Source organism: Leuciscus leuciscus (assembly GCF_965113295.1).
Source record: "Leuciscus leuciscus genome assembly, chromosome: 1".
Taxonomy (NCBI): domain Eukaryota; kingdom Metazoa; phylum Chordata; class Actinopteri; order Cypriniformes; family Leuciscidae; genus Leuciscus; species Leuciscus leuciscus.
Window position 1 is genome coordinate 29,606,071 of NC_138725.1, and position 14,604 is coordinate 29,620,674.

Below are 14,604 nucleotides of genomic sequence, written 5' to 3' on the forward strand. Positions count from 1 at the left end.
CTTACCTATTACTTCTACAGCTGTACTCTGAAGAACCTTGCATATTTCATTATTAAAAACATCAACATCTTCTATACATTTACTAATGTCCTTCATTTTGCTTCCACATAACTCCTTATACTTATCCCAATCCGCTGACTTGAACCTCCACCTAGGCATTCTTTCCCCCACTCTTTGTTCTATATCTACTCCAACTTTACTGCAAATAGGAAAATGATCACTTCCTACTGTACTTTGTTTTAGTACTTTCCATTCACATTTACTCGCTAAACTTTCAGATACTATTGTCAAGTCTAATACCGAATGCCTTCCCTTATTCAAATCAATTCTAGTATTACTTCCATCATTAATGCACACTAATCTTCCCCAATCTAGCATATCTTCAATGATCTTACCATTATAATCTGTTTTTGCACTTCCCCATATTGAACTATGAGCGTTAAAATCACCACACCACACCGTTTTTTGACTTTCATTCCCTCCTATACTTTCTAGAGTATCCTTGCTTAACCTATCACATGGATTGTAAAAATTAATTTTTCTAATACACCTTGATCCTTCCCATATTTCCACCACCACAACTTCTACTTCCCCATCTACCTCAACTGTTTTATACCCAATTCCTTGCTTTATAAAAGTAGCTACTCCACCTCCATTCCCTTGTTGTCTATCCCTCCGAATAGTAGTATATCCATGTATTAGAAAGTTATATTGTGATTTAAGCCAAGTTTCCTGTATACATATAATATCTGGGCCTTTCTATTGGTCTGCTATAAATTTCTTAAACTCCTGTCCATTTGCAATCAAACTTCTTGCATTCCATTGCAAGATATATAACACCATTAAGATCCACCACATGTTGTCTGACTATTTACTGCTTGACTATTTAATGTTGGAATCTTGAGCCTTTCATTTATCATGTCAACAGTAACATTCCCCAGATCCAAGTACTTTTCTGCAGCTCTGATAATGATTTTGATTCTTTCAGTCCTGCTTTCAGTTTGAGCTGAACAGTTCACTACTTCAGCGATAAATGCTACAAATGCCACCTTATCATCCACTACTACCTTTTCATCTCTTTGTTCTTTCCTCTGTTGTTTTGAATGAATTTCTTCATTCATAGTTTAATTTGTTTTAGGCATCTGGTTTACTTTCTTCAATGCCTCAGCGTATGTTATTCCTTCTGTCGTTCTAACATTTTGAACCTTGACTGCCTTTTTCCGTACCTGACAACCACCGTATCCTGCACTATGATCCCCACCACAGTTGCAGCATTTAGGATTTATACCTTGCCCACATTTGCCGTACTCATGTTCACCTCCACACCGCGCACATCTCTGCTTACCTCTGCATACTGCCGCTACATGACCGAATTTGTGACACTTATAACATCTTAGCGGCGGAGGAACGTATGGTCTTACTGCATATCTTACAAATCCTAAATAAACTTTCTCTGGCATTTTATTTTCATCAAAGTTTATCATTACTGAGAGGCTGTCCATCTTCTCGTTATTTCTAACACACTTGAGCCGTTTAACAAACTTTACTGCTGCTCCCGTGATATTTCTTTTAATCTTCTCCTCCGTGACATCTGTCGGAATCCCTGTTACAACACCTCTAACCCAATTCTTTTCTTCCGGTATTGAGCACAACACCTTATGTCCAATCATCGATTTTATACCCAGAGCTGATTTTTGCTGCCTACTGTCTTTACAAAACAACAACAGATTGCCATCCCTCAAAGTCGTAATGCTTTCAACTGTCCCTATCATTTCTTTCAATGTTTTCGTCAGCTTCAACGGATTAATCGCATTTACCGAGTCAACAAACTTCAACAATACCTTATATTCCTCTCTCCTTCTTCTGGTCTGGAGATTTCCTTTCTCACTACCCGATTCTGAAGATTGTTTCTTTCTTTTCCGATTTTCTACTACACTCCACTTACTACTTCCATTCTCGCCGCCTCCACTATCCACATTTCCGGATCACTTCCGGAATCTACGCTACTTCCTTCCATCATCGCTCCAGTCACAATCCAGCTGTCGCCAACCGCCGGTCGTGCCCAGAGTTTAGTTTGCTTCAGCACACCTGCCTTTGAATACTCAAGGATTTGGAAGAGCTTGATGAGCTGATTCAGGTGTGTTTGATTAGGGTTGGAACTAAACTGTGCAGGACAGTGGCCCTCCAGGAGCGGGATTGAAGACCTCTGCTCTAGGTGGAGGTAGAAGCGCGGGTTTTTCTAAAACCATCTGATTTATGTTGTTCTGTCAAAAACAACAGTGGTCCGAGGAGGAAACAAGCTGCACTCTGGTCCTCTGCAGAAGTCCAGAGTAAAATAGACGGGGCTTCACTGACGAAACCGGTTTTGCAGCAAATTCAGTGAGATGACTGCAGCGGGGTTCAACAGGAGCGTCGAAGAGATTAGCAACAAACTTAAAAAACGAAAGAAGGAATATAGAGACCACAAATAGCACCTCGGTCGAAGCGGCAATGGTCGCCCACATTGAAACCCACATTTCGACATTCTCGACTCTGTCCTCGGCGATAGACCGGCATGCCAGGTGACCGTGGCACTGAACTCAGCAACAATAATGCTCGAGTCAATGGCGGATGATTCGCTGCAGCTCTCCCGCGCCGTCGTGTAGCAGCTCTGAAGACGCATCTTCACAACGGGGTAAGACTTGGTGTGCAAAAGGTCACATCATACACTATGCAAACATTGAGATGTGTGTATATACTGTATATATTACTATCAGGTACTGAAATAATGTTCATATTGATTCTTCATTTAAATTAAATAACCGCAATACAAAATGCTTTGATATGTAACAATTAAATTTGATTACACTAAAACAAAGTAAAAGTCTAGAAAAAAACTGAAGTTTAAAATAGAATGTATAGTCAATCTGACATTAACTTGCTATATACAATATAATGTTGATGATCTATTATGGGACATGACCGAAAAATGAAGTGATAGTGATGTAGTATGATGATATATACCGGTCACAAATAATATTTAATCATGTAGCAGATGCAGACGCGTAATTCCCTGCAGGAAACACTTATTCACAATGCTATGACAACACACTGATGATCTGTCATCTGCTATTATTGCTGTACACAGGAAAAAGGAAGAGAGACAGCACTTCGGAGCTGGTATGAGAGGTTCTTGCAGTGCAGCAAAGAAATGGATGATGCCTCGCGGCGGGACATGAGAGCGGACTCACATTCTCAGCTTGGACTCATGGAGCGCATGATGGCTGTAATGGAGGCTCAAGCGCAAAAATGATTGCAAATAAATCACCACAGTATTTTTGTTTGTTTCATATGTACAATTTTTATTTAAATGAACTATTTACAATTTTATTTTCATTTACTTTGGGGGAGGGGATACACCGCTCTACAGTAATTTGAAAGTGATTGCAGTACCAGTTTTGGCCACAATCTTACATACGGTTCCTTTAAATATAAATATATGCATATAAAGTGCTATATATATAACACATTTCAACATCATTATATGACTAAAAGCCACATTAGATCGTGATTGGAAGTTAATAAAAAAAAAACTTGGTGGTGCTTTAAAGGGATTTTTGAGTAAAAGTGTAATATTAATCTTTTCAATTGTTATGTAGCTTGATGCTAATTATAGCTCTAATCCACCTGTCATGCAGGAGCTATATCTATATCTCTATCTATTTTGTTACAAGAATTCACATAAAGTCCCAAGAATATGCTTTTCTTTGGGTTTGTTTTCTATAAAGACTTCTGATAATAGGTGAATAGTGGGCATGGAGTTGATGGCCAAGTCATAATGCCTAAATAAAAGGCTATAATGGCTGAATTCAAACAAAAGAATATTTATAAAAGAACGTCTCATGTTGGCAGCAGTGTGAAAGGGTCTTTGATTGAGGACCATAAAGCAAGAATTGAGCTCCTGGCCAGACATTAGTCAAACAGGGCAATACAATACAACACAACAGGGCATTAGTCAAATAGGGCAATACAATATATCATTAGCATGTTATCAGCCTTCTCTAAATGAAATTGAAATTATTCACAGAATACATAGTTTTAGAGATACAAGGGTTTATTCAATGGAGGAGAATATAATAAATGTATGACAGTTCAGATGTCCTCAAACACAAACGACAGTGTTACAAAAATATAGCATTGGTGTATTCAAATAATCACTCGTTCCCGCCGTTAAACGCATCATTAATGCAGGTCTGATGTCAGCCCCTTCTGCGTTAGCAATGTCAGGTAATGTCTGAACAGGAGGCTCAATGTTTACAGTCCTGTCTGGGTGCTCTTCAGTGCTCTAACAGTGCTCATCCAATGCCCCTAAAACGAGGTTTACCTTACAGCCAATTTTTGAGACTTCACCGCATTTGTTCTGGGAGAAAAGACTTTGAGTCTAAAGCCCAGAGCTTGTATATGGACTTTAAATCACGAGGCTATCCCAACCAGTGGCTTGATACTGCACTTGAAAAGGTTTCCATTGTACAAAAACAGGAGGAGAGACATTTGACTATGAAAAAAAGAAATACGAATTTTTCATGCATTTTTAAATCCACATTTAGTCCACTGAGTAATGATATTAAAACCATTATCAAGAATCATTGGCACATTATTCAAAGTGATCCCCAGTTATTGAATGTATTTAGTGAACAACCACTTTTTGTCTCTTCCAGGAGCTCTAACTTGAGGGACAAGCTTGTCCATGCTGACACCCACATCTCCTCTCCAACTACTCTTGTCGATGCCCAGGGTAATTTTCCATGTCACAATTGCTCTTCTTGTACTAAGTATGTCAAATGTAAATCATTTACACATCCTTGTACATTAAAACGTATAAGATTAGACAACTGATTACTTGTAAGAGTACATATGTTGTTTACATTATCATTTGTCCATGTCCACAACTATATGTTGGCAAAACTACACGTGCATTACGCACAAGAATGATTGAACACACAAGTGCCATTAGGAGACAGGATGATACATCTTCAATTTCTCGCCATTTCAAGTCTGCTAACCACTCTCTGTCTGACATGAAGTTCCTGGGCATCGAGAGGATTCTTCCTCACAGGACAGGTGGAGATAGAGATAGAAAATTATTGCAAAGGGAGGCTTTTTGGATCTTTGAACTTAAATCTTTATTTCCTGAAGGTATGAATGAAGAACTTGAATTTTCTTGTTTTTTGTAAAACACATTCTTTCTTTCTGTATGTCTGTAATGCTGTATTATCATTGGAAGCTGTTCATTTGAAACATATACTTGTTTGTAATTCTACTTGAGACAATTGAGATTTTGAGATAATTGCATTTAGCTGATTGTCCTTAATTGCTGACTTGCTTAAAAAGGGTGAATGTTGTTTGCTAAATGAGCACTGAAGATAGAAATGTGCTGAAACGTTTGCTTGCTGGTGTCTAGTCTGTTTTTAACCCACATGCACTTTGCACTTTTTTTGCACGATGCAATTTGAAAAATAAAATATGTTTTTGTAGACTTGAGTGGATCAGTGTGCAGCCAGCCACTCCTCTTGTTTATTCTATATGCCATTGGCTCTACGCACCTGAAGTACAAGGACCTGTTTTTCTGTTTGGAGCGCTACATATTTTTTCTAGTTCTGGGTGCTCTTCAGTGAAATTATCACCATGTTCCTCACACGTTATGGAAGACACACTGGGTCAGTGCCATCCTCTTACTCAGCTCCAGCTTGCAGTCTTTTCTTTTTAGGAGGCACCTCCATCGTCCTTTTAATCTCCCAAAAGACATCTCCACAAGCGATCGTGCACTGCTCAGCCTGTAATTGTAGGTGTGTTGTTCAGGGGTCAGTCTGCCAGTGTCTGAAAAGGGCTTCATGAGCCAGTTCACCTATCAGGTAATGTCCAACATCACAGCCAGAGATGGTCACTTTGTTTTGCCCTACTAATTCTCCGTCACTTAGGGCCTCCCACAAATGTGACTGTCGTAGCACTCTGGCGTCATGCACACTCCCTGGATAGCCAACACAAACATCCCAGAAAAGACCTTTGCCATCCACAACTGCTTGCAGAACAATATAATGCCAGCCTTTCCGACTGAAATAGTCTCGTGGATAGTCCTCTGGTGCAATACTGGAATGTGACTGCCATCAATTGCACCGACACACTGGAACTCTCCAACGATTATTAAAGAAAAGTCACCACCTGTGGCCAGTTTCCAGATGGCAATTGCAACACGTTTTCAGATTGGGACACAAACGGTAGGGAATAAATAATCTTTAAAGACAATTGTTACATGTTTGTCTCTTATTAAGTAATAGATAACTGAGCGAGAGAGAGATCTCGTTGGTACATTTTGTTTGTGAATGAAATGAACTTTATGAATCACTTTATGAATCTTCATGTGTATCTTCAGGTGACTCTTTCCACACTGATCACACGTGTGCAGCTTCTCTGCTGTGGATCTTCTCATGTGTTTTCAGAGATGATGAATAACTGAATCTCTTGTCACAGTGTGAACACTTGTAAGGTTTTTCTCCAGTGTGGATCCTCTCATGTGTTTTCAGATCTGCTGACTGGCTGAATCTCTTGTCACAGTGTGAACACTTGTAAGGTTTTTCTCCAGTGTGAATCATCTGGTGCAGTTTTAAATGGCTCGCTGTAATAAAAGTCTTCTCACACTCAAAGCACATATACTCTCTCACACCAGTATGAGTTTTCTGATGTCTTTTTAAAGATCCCAGCAGTGAAAAACTCTTTCCACACACAGAACATGAATATGGCTTCTCCTTTGTATGAACTGTCAGGTGTGCCTTCAGGTTTGATGCCTGAAGAAATGTTTTCCCGCATTGATCACATGTGAACGGCTTCTCTCCAGTGTGGATCCTCATGTGACTTTTAAGGTGTCCTGATTGACCAAAACTATTCCCACATTGATTGCATACATATGGCTTGTCTCCTGTATGAATTCTCATGTGACTTTCAAGGTGTGTTGATCGGCCGAATAACTTTCCACACTGATCACATGTGAACGGCTTCTCTCCAGTGTGGATTCTCATGTGACGCTCAAGACTATGTTTGGTTGTTAAACTCTTTCCACACTGAGTGCAGGTGAAAGATTTCTTGGCTCTTCTTTTCTTTAAAAATGTCTGTTTAGTCTTTGAGCGACTCAAAGGTTTGTCTCCAGGTTTGACATGATGTTCCTCCTCCACTTCACTCATTTCTTCACTCTCCTCCCTCACTTCACTCAGTTCTTCACTCTCCTCCTTCACTTCCATCAGGTCTGACATGAAAGAAAAATTTAATTTTCTAAATAATCAAAATAATTCAAAGACAGAAATATGGAGTGAGTGGAAATGATCCCAGATTTAACAGACAACTGCTATAAAATATTACAATAATTTAAGACTTTTTATACATTAATTAAACATCCCTGAAACTTTCCATGAATGAGGTACTCTGATCTTCCAGTTATAATTTTTTTAACATTATAGGCACAAATCCCATGTTTCTGTAGTGAGAACTATTAAATATGTTTGATCAATGACACAATTATCTAACATGATATGAACATTAAAATACACAATACTGCCGTATTTTGACACTAACTTTTAGATTGATACATAATTATGTTAAAAACTACTAAACTCTAAACTTCTCCTGCCATTGACTTCACATGCATGTGGGACACAAGAAACACAAGATCAAGTGAATTTCACTGTGAGAAGAACACAAATGTTTGCAGTAAAGCGGAGTAGATTGATTCAAAATTCAGGTAAAATTGTTACAAATTGTAAACCATATATAAAATAAATATGAAATAAAACATTGAAAACATTTAAATTTAGTTTGACCTGATGTTAACAACAAATATGAATCCTTCCCTTTAATGATCATTTGTTTAAAAAAAAAACTTTTACAACCATTTCACAGTTGAATTGTTTATCTAAAAGTGATGAAGTGCTTGAATGTTCTTCATGAATGTTCTTCAGTATCATGAGTAAATTAAGAATAAACACCAACCTCTTTGTTCTTCAGGATCATCAGTGTGTTTCATTCTGCAGGGTTCAGGATCACTCATGTTCTCACTGTCCTCTTTAATAAACTCAGTCTTTGCAGATTTCAGCTCTTCCTGATGCACCGATGCTCGTCTTCACTTGTAGACTGATGGGAATATTCCAGCATTTATTGGAGAATTACAGTGGGAGGAGCTTCACTGACCATGTGACTACTGTAGGAGGAGCTGCACTGATGATGTGACTGCTGTGGGAGGAGCTTCACTGATGATGTGATTGCTGTGGGAGGAGCTGATCTGCCAAAATCTAAAATATATAAATCACGGAGTTTGTTTGTTTTTTGCTCATGGACATCAGAATATTGTAATTTAATTTCTTCCAAATATAATAGCAAGAAAAACAGTAGAAAGCATAAACAGAAACAAACAGGCTAGTAAGCAACAAATACCCTAAGTATGTTGACACCAATGAAATGAGCTTTAAGTGTCAATTTACAGGAGATCTGAAGACATCAGCATAATAAATGAGGTGAAAACAGGAACTATTGTCATGAAATAAAGAGTGTTTTCAGCAGATCTGTTAATATTGATGAGCCTCAGACTATCAACACTCATTCAACAAGCCATTCAGGATCATCAACTGACTTTATTATGAGTGTTTGCTGTTAGAAATAGTGTCAGGATAAAAGGTTATCGTAGGGTATCCAAAAAATAAAAGTATAAAATTAGCCAAGCAAATCCAGAGTCCAGTCTCAGTTTAGCCTACACCTCAAAGTTTAGCATCTGAGCATTTCCATCACAGCCTGAAATAGGCAGCCGTAGGTGTTGTATAACCAGCATTAGAGCAGTGATGTGTAAACTGAATTTGGTGTGTTACAAAGTCATAGTTTAGTCATAGTATAAAATATGCAAAAGCATATTTTATCAAACTAAGTGTTGTAGTATGACCAGTAAGAGACCATTGATGTGTGAACTGAATTTGGTCACACTACAGTGTTTAACATTGAAGTTAATGACTTTTTTTGTAGTAACACTTTTTTGGGTTTTGCACTTTGCAGACTTTCCCTCAGGACATGTCTCTCGTGCTAATAGAGATCATTTGGAAATAGCTGGCATTTGTGTTTGAACAATGTTTTGCTCAAGAGTTATTGATCCGGGAAGTTCAGATCTGTGAATATATTGCCAACTTTACTGAACTCCATGAATGTTAACATACCAGACTGATCAAAAACAAAATCTAAAGTTAATAATATAAGGGTCAAGAGCCCAACTAAAGCAAACACCCATCACCATAATGGTAACTTACAATTTGAGATTTTCTCCTTCAGTGATTCTGCTTGTTAACATCAGGTGTCTTCAATAATGATCAATTATCACTAAATTAATCACTTAATTATCTCATTAACTTTAACCTGTTAAGCTGGACCAGTGCGTCGGCGCACTGAAGCGTTTTTTTATTTATTTAATTCAAAGTTACTATCAGATTAAATGTTTTACCTTGACAAACTATACATCATTAAAAAGATATAAGACTCAAGTTTCAGTATTTGACAACTATTGTATTCTGAGAAACTTATAGTGACAGTTATGTCTTAATTTGTGTCAGGAGTTATGAAATGAAAAAATGCGTTGATACCTTTAATATGATTTATGAGCGTCAGCTGGTCCATTCGAAAAAAAAACTCCGTGCTGTTGTCATGACAGCGATTCACAAAACAACGTCCCTCAGGGCTTTTAGCTCAAAAATGGTCAGACTTGGAGAAATATTGATATATTCTCATAGATTCACATCATATTTCTATAGACAGGAATAATATTTATTGAATTTATACCCAAATGCGTCGATGTAATCATTATGAGCGCTTCTTACTGAGATGTGCTGTGTTTTCAATTCATACCAATAGCCTGAGGGCGCTAGATGCACAAAAATACTCCATATATGGAACATGAAGAAGAGACATAATCATGTGACCTTCAAGGACATCACTGATAGCAGCTACACTCAAAGCTAACACAGAGATCGCTGTAATATGCAGATACAGACGTTTTGAAGACAATAAACATGATTGCAAATGATATTTGATATTTGAGTGTTCTTCAAGCAATGCCAGGTATTTGTATAATAATAGATTATATTTATAATGTAATGCTAATCGATATAGACTTTATCATCGTGCATACTATAAATAATATATTTTCTGTCAGATTTTTTTTTATCTGAAGCCAAATTAGATCACAGAAGATTATTTAAAACACTCGCTTGCGTTTTAAAGTAAGTTTGGATCACAAACATAGTTTTAATCTCATAAATGGTCGTGTATTGATGGTGTGCTAAGCTAACATGCTAGCTAGCTCAGGTGCACCTGTCACCTAGAAGTTATTCTTTTATGGGTTTTTTTTTCTAAATAGTAATGCTTTTCTGAAATGTTTTAGTGCATTTGATACAGTTTCAAATGTAAGTGAGAACTTTGATAAAATAAATTAGGGACTGAAACCCTATGAATAGCATGTGAATAGCCAGTCGTTAGTAACTATAATGCAGACAAAAGATATGCATATTTAGAGCCATAACCAGGCTGGAGAGGTGTGTGAATGTGTACTGGGGAGACTGAGACTGAATGGGGCTCGTTTGCACCACAAAACAATAGAGACAATAGACTGAATAGATGACTTAGATGATGACTAAACATCAGTAGCATTTTTAGAGTCTAATCAAAATAAAGTAATTTGACATGATCTTGAAAAACATTGAACTAAATACAGAGTTTTAGACTTATCATTTTCAGATTTTAAATATAACATGGTCACACATATGGCTTTAGCTGCAGTGCATTTCTAGATTGCTCCAGGGCCCACTTCAATTTTATTTTCATGAAGATGTTTAATAAAAATAAATTTCTAATAACTTTACAAAACTTTGAAGCTATTTAAAAAAATTATTTTCATTATGACAATAATTAATTCTACATTTACAATAAACTACCAGGTGTCAGCTTTCAAATGAGATCATACTTGTGCTTTTAGTGCAAAGGGTTCATGAACTGTATCTGTTTCAGTTTGGGTATGTCATTTCTGGGGATTTTTCAAAAGTGGCTTTGCAGCTTAACAGGTTAACACTCTTGAGTGTGGACTCATACACTCCCAGGAGTGTTAAATTAACACTGGAGTTTTTGCTGTGAAAGAGCCGTAGTTAACTGACAAGCTGAGCCATATCGCATTAATTATCGCTGGCGATCGAATTATGCAATATGGCTCAGCTTGACAGTTAACTACGGCTCTTTGTAATAAATGCCGCTCGATATATATCGTGAGATTGTTATGCGTATCTCGTCAGTAAAGCCGGTTCTTTGATTAGTAGTAAATCGCCTTCACCTGCTTTCAGATGGAGCGGCATTTACTACACAGCAAACACTCCAGTGTTAAATTAAGAAAGAAGTTAGAGAAGTTAATGAGATAATTAATTGATTAATTTAGTGATGATTGAGCATTATTGAAGACACCTGATGTTAACAAGCAGAATCACTGAAGGAGAAAATCTCAATAACTCTGGGTTTGGTTGACTGATTTGTACATTGTATAATCATGCCATTATTTAATACAATCTACATATACAGTATATTTAGTAATAATATACTGATTGGCTTCACTGTCTCCTCTCCACTAATAAGCTGGTGTGTGGTGGGCGTTCTGCTTGCCGTCGCATCATCCAGGTGGAGCTGCATATTGGTGGTGGTTGAGGAAACCGAGTTTAGTTTGTTTCAGCACACCTGCCTTTGAATACTCAAGGATTTGGAAGAGCTTGATGAGCTGATTCAGGTGTGTTTGATTAGGGTTGTAACTAAACTGTGCAGGACAGTGGCCCTCCAGGAGCGTAGAGGTAGAAGCACAAGTTTTTTCTAAAACCATCTGATTTATGTTGTTCTGTCGGAGCATAGTTTCGGTTTCAGTAAATATGATAAAAAAATCTTGCCGACAGCAGCTTTAAGTACCCTGACCAACAAGACGAACAGAAACTTGTGACCGACATTTTAGAATTAGCAGCTAAAAACGATGGATGCGATTAAGCGAAAACAACAGTGGTCCGAGGAGGAAACAAGCTGCTCTCTTGCACTCTGGTCCTCTGCAGAAGTCCAGAGTAAATTAGACGGGGCTTCACGGACGAAACCGGTTTTGCAGCAAATTCAGCGAGAGAGAGATGACTGCAGCGGGGTTCAACAGGAGCGTCGAAGAGATTAGCAACAAACTTAAAAAAACTAAAGAAGGATTATAGGGACCACAAATAGCACCTCGGTCAGTCACCCACGTCAAAACCCACATTTCGACATTCTCGACTCTGTCCTCGGCGATAGACCGGCATGCCAGGTGACCGGGGCACTGAACTCGGCAACAATAATGCTCGGGTCAATGGTGGATGATTCGCTGCAGCAAAGTTGCACTGATCCTGGTAAGTTCTGTTTTTACATTATTTTACTTGTTCCCAGCCTGTGTTTCTCAGCTGTTCAGCGAGGTACTAATTTCTCACATCAGTGTTTGCAATGTTGCTAGCTAGGAAAAAAACTTGTTGGTGGTTTAAAGGGATTTTTGAGTAAAAGTGTAATATTAATATTTTCAATTGTTATGTAGCTTGATGCTAATTATAGCTCTAATCCACCTGTCGTGCAGGAGCTATATCTATTTCACAATCTATTTTGTTACAAGAAAACACAAAAGGTCCCAAGAATATGCTTTTTTGGGGGTTTGTTTTAAATTTTGGATTTTGCACACACAAGTTGTATTGTATTAGTTTAAATGTAGTGACGCACATTTGTAAATTTGTCAAATAGATGGGTAGTTGTGTACACATTAATAATTAGCACCAGGCCTATTCATTTGTAGTTGTTTGTGTGTGGGTTGTGGAATGCTTAAAAACAGCAAAAAGAAAGTCTCAAAATCCAAATGAATCAAATGAGATCGACTCAGAAAATACGTCACTGAATGCACGCGTGTCACCTGATCCACACATGCACATCTTCTGTGTTGCATGCGCAAATTATGATACACTAATACAAAAGACAACATTTGTATTCACAAAAATATCTCTATTTGTACAAATTTCTACACATTCATTAAATTTTGAATTTTGCACACGCAAGTTGAAAGGCAACTTTCATAAAAACTGTAACATAAAACATTTCTGTTACATGTATCAAGTTCATTGATAAAGTGTGCTTGCACGTGTTAATCATTTTGATACTATATTCATCCCATACACATACCTCTGCTCAGCCATGAACTGGTCGAAAGCTGATGACCATACAGGTAGGCCTGCCCTGACGTGATACTGATTGGTGGATTGATAGGCTTAAATCTGATTGGCTAAAGAGTACGACTGATCTGTGTAGGAGGAAAGCGCTGCCAGGAAAGTCTCAAAACACACACACCCACACACACACACACACCCGAGGCGATTCACACGTGAGTGACGATTTGCACATTCACATTCAAGGATAAACTTGTACATTTTAAACATTCATAGGTTTTTGTGCACAGTTGTATATCTACGAATTGTGTTTTGCATTTGTGAAATGTATTTTATGAATATATAATTTGATTTTGCACATGTGAATTGCTTTTTGTGAATATATTTTTTTCACGCACGTGAATTTTTTGTGTGTGTACGTGAATTAGGGTTCATGCATGTGAAATTGTCTACGCATGTGTGAATCATGTTTTTTGCGTGAATTATAATTTAGACTATTCTGCCTCCATACCACCTAGTGGTAAAATTAAAAATGCTTTTAACTCTGGGTTTGGTTGACTGATTTGTACATTGTATAATCATGGCATTATTTAATAATGGCATGATTATACAATCTACATTTAGTAATATATACTGATTGGCTTCATCACTGTCTCATCTCCATCAGTAAGCTGTGTGGTGGGCGTTCTGGTGCAGTATGGCTGCCGTCGCATCATCCAGGTGGAGCTGCACATTGGTGGTGGTTGAGGAGATCCCCCCCCCTTCCATGTAAAGCACTTTGAGGACCCAGAAAAAAGCGCTATATAAATGTAACTAATTGTTATTATTATTATTATTATTATTATTATTATTTCCCAAGTTACCAGTTAAGTTGGTCAGCTTGTTTCTATGGTTTATGGTCATGACCTCTGGTTAGATATAGTCTTATAGTCTGTTCAGATCAATGGGGACTAAATAATATATTCTAGAATGAGCAAGTAGAGTACAGCCTTAAGATACAAGTCAATCGCCTCTGTCTAATGACCAAGACTGATGAGTTTGTGATTATGAGATCCGTTTACCCGGCCGGCCAATGCGAGACTCAAAATGTTTTAGGAATCTGGATGAACGAGTACAATAGCAAGTAAAGAGTTAAATAAAAAATAATACAATTTAATGATTTTTACATTTTTAATGAATAAAATGTCTAGAATCTAATTCTTTAATTAGTAATTGATTACTTAGGCCATTTATCTTGAAAATGCAATAAAATTAACAAACAGCTTTCATTTAAACAGCAGGGACAGAGACTTTTTAAACACATTAAATAAAAAGGCAAGTTCATTAAATTAAAAGTTTCTATAATATTTTGAATGTG

The 14,604-nt window shown here is 37.5% G+C and overlaps 1 protein-coding gene across 1 annotated transcript in view; it reads right to left on the reverse strand.

The window, feature by feature from the left end:
- Positions 1 to 6,197: 6,197 nt before the first annotated feature.
- Positions 6,198 to 14,604, reverse strand: part of LOC309502109 (uncharacterized protein) — a 110,722-nt gene continuing 102,315 nt past the window's right edge. Inside the window, exons 2-3 of the mRNA XM_082174366.1 lie at positions 8,017 to 8,305; positions 6,198 to 7,276 (exon numbers count right to left, since the gene is read on the reverse strand). Of these exons, the coding sequence (XP_082030492.1) occupies positions 6,429 to 7,276; positions 8,017 to 8,074 (906 nt within the window). The 5' untranslated portion in view covers positions 8,075 to 8,305 and the 3' untranslated portion in view covers positions 6,198 to 6,428. The remainder of the gene's footprint in view (positions 7,277 to 8,016; positions 8,306 to 14,604) is intronic.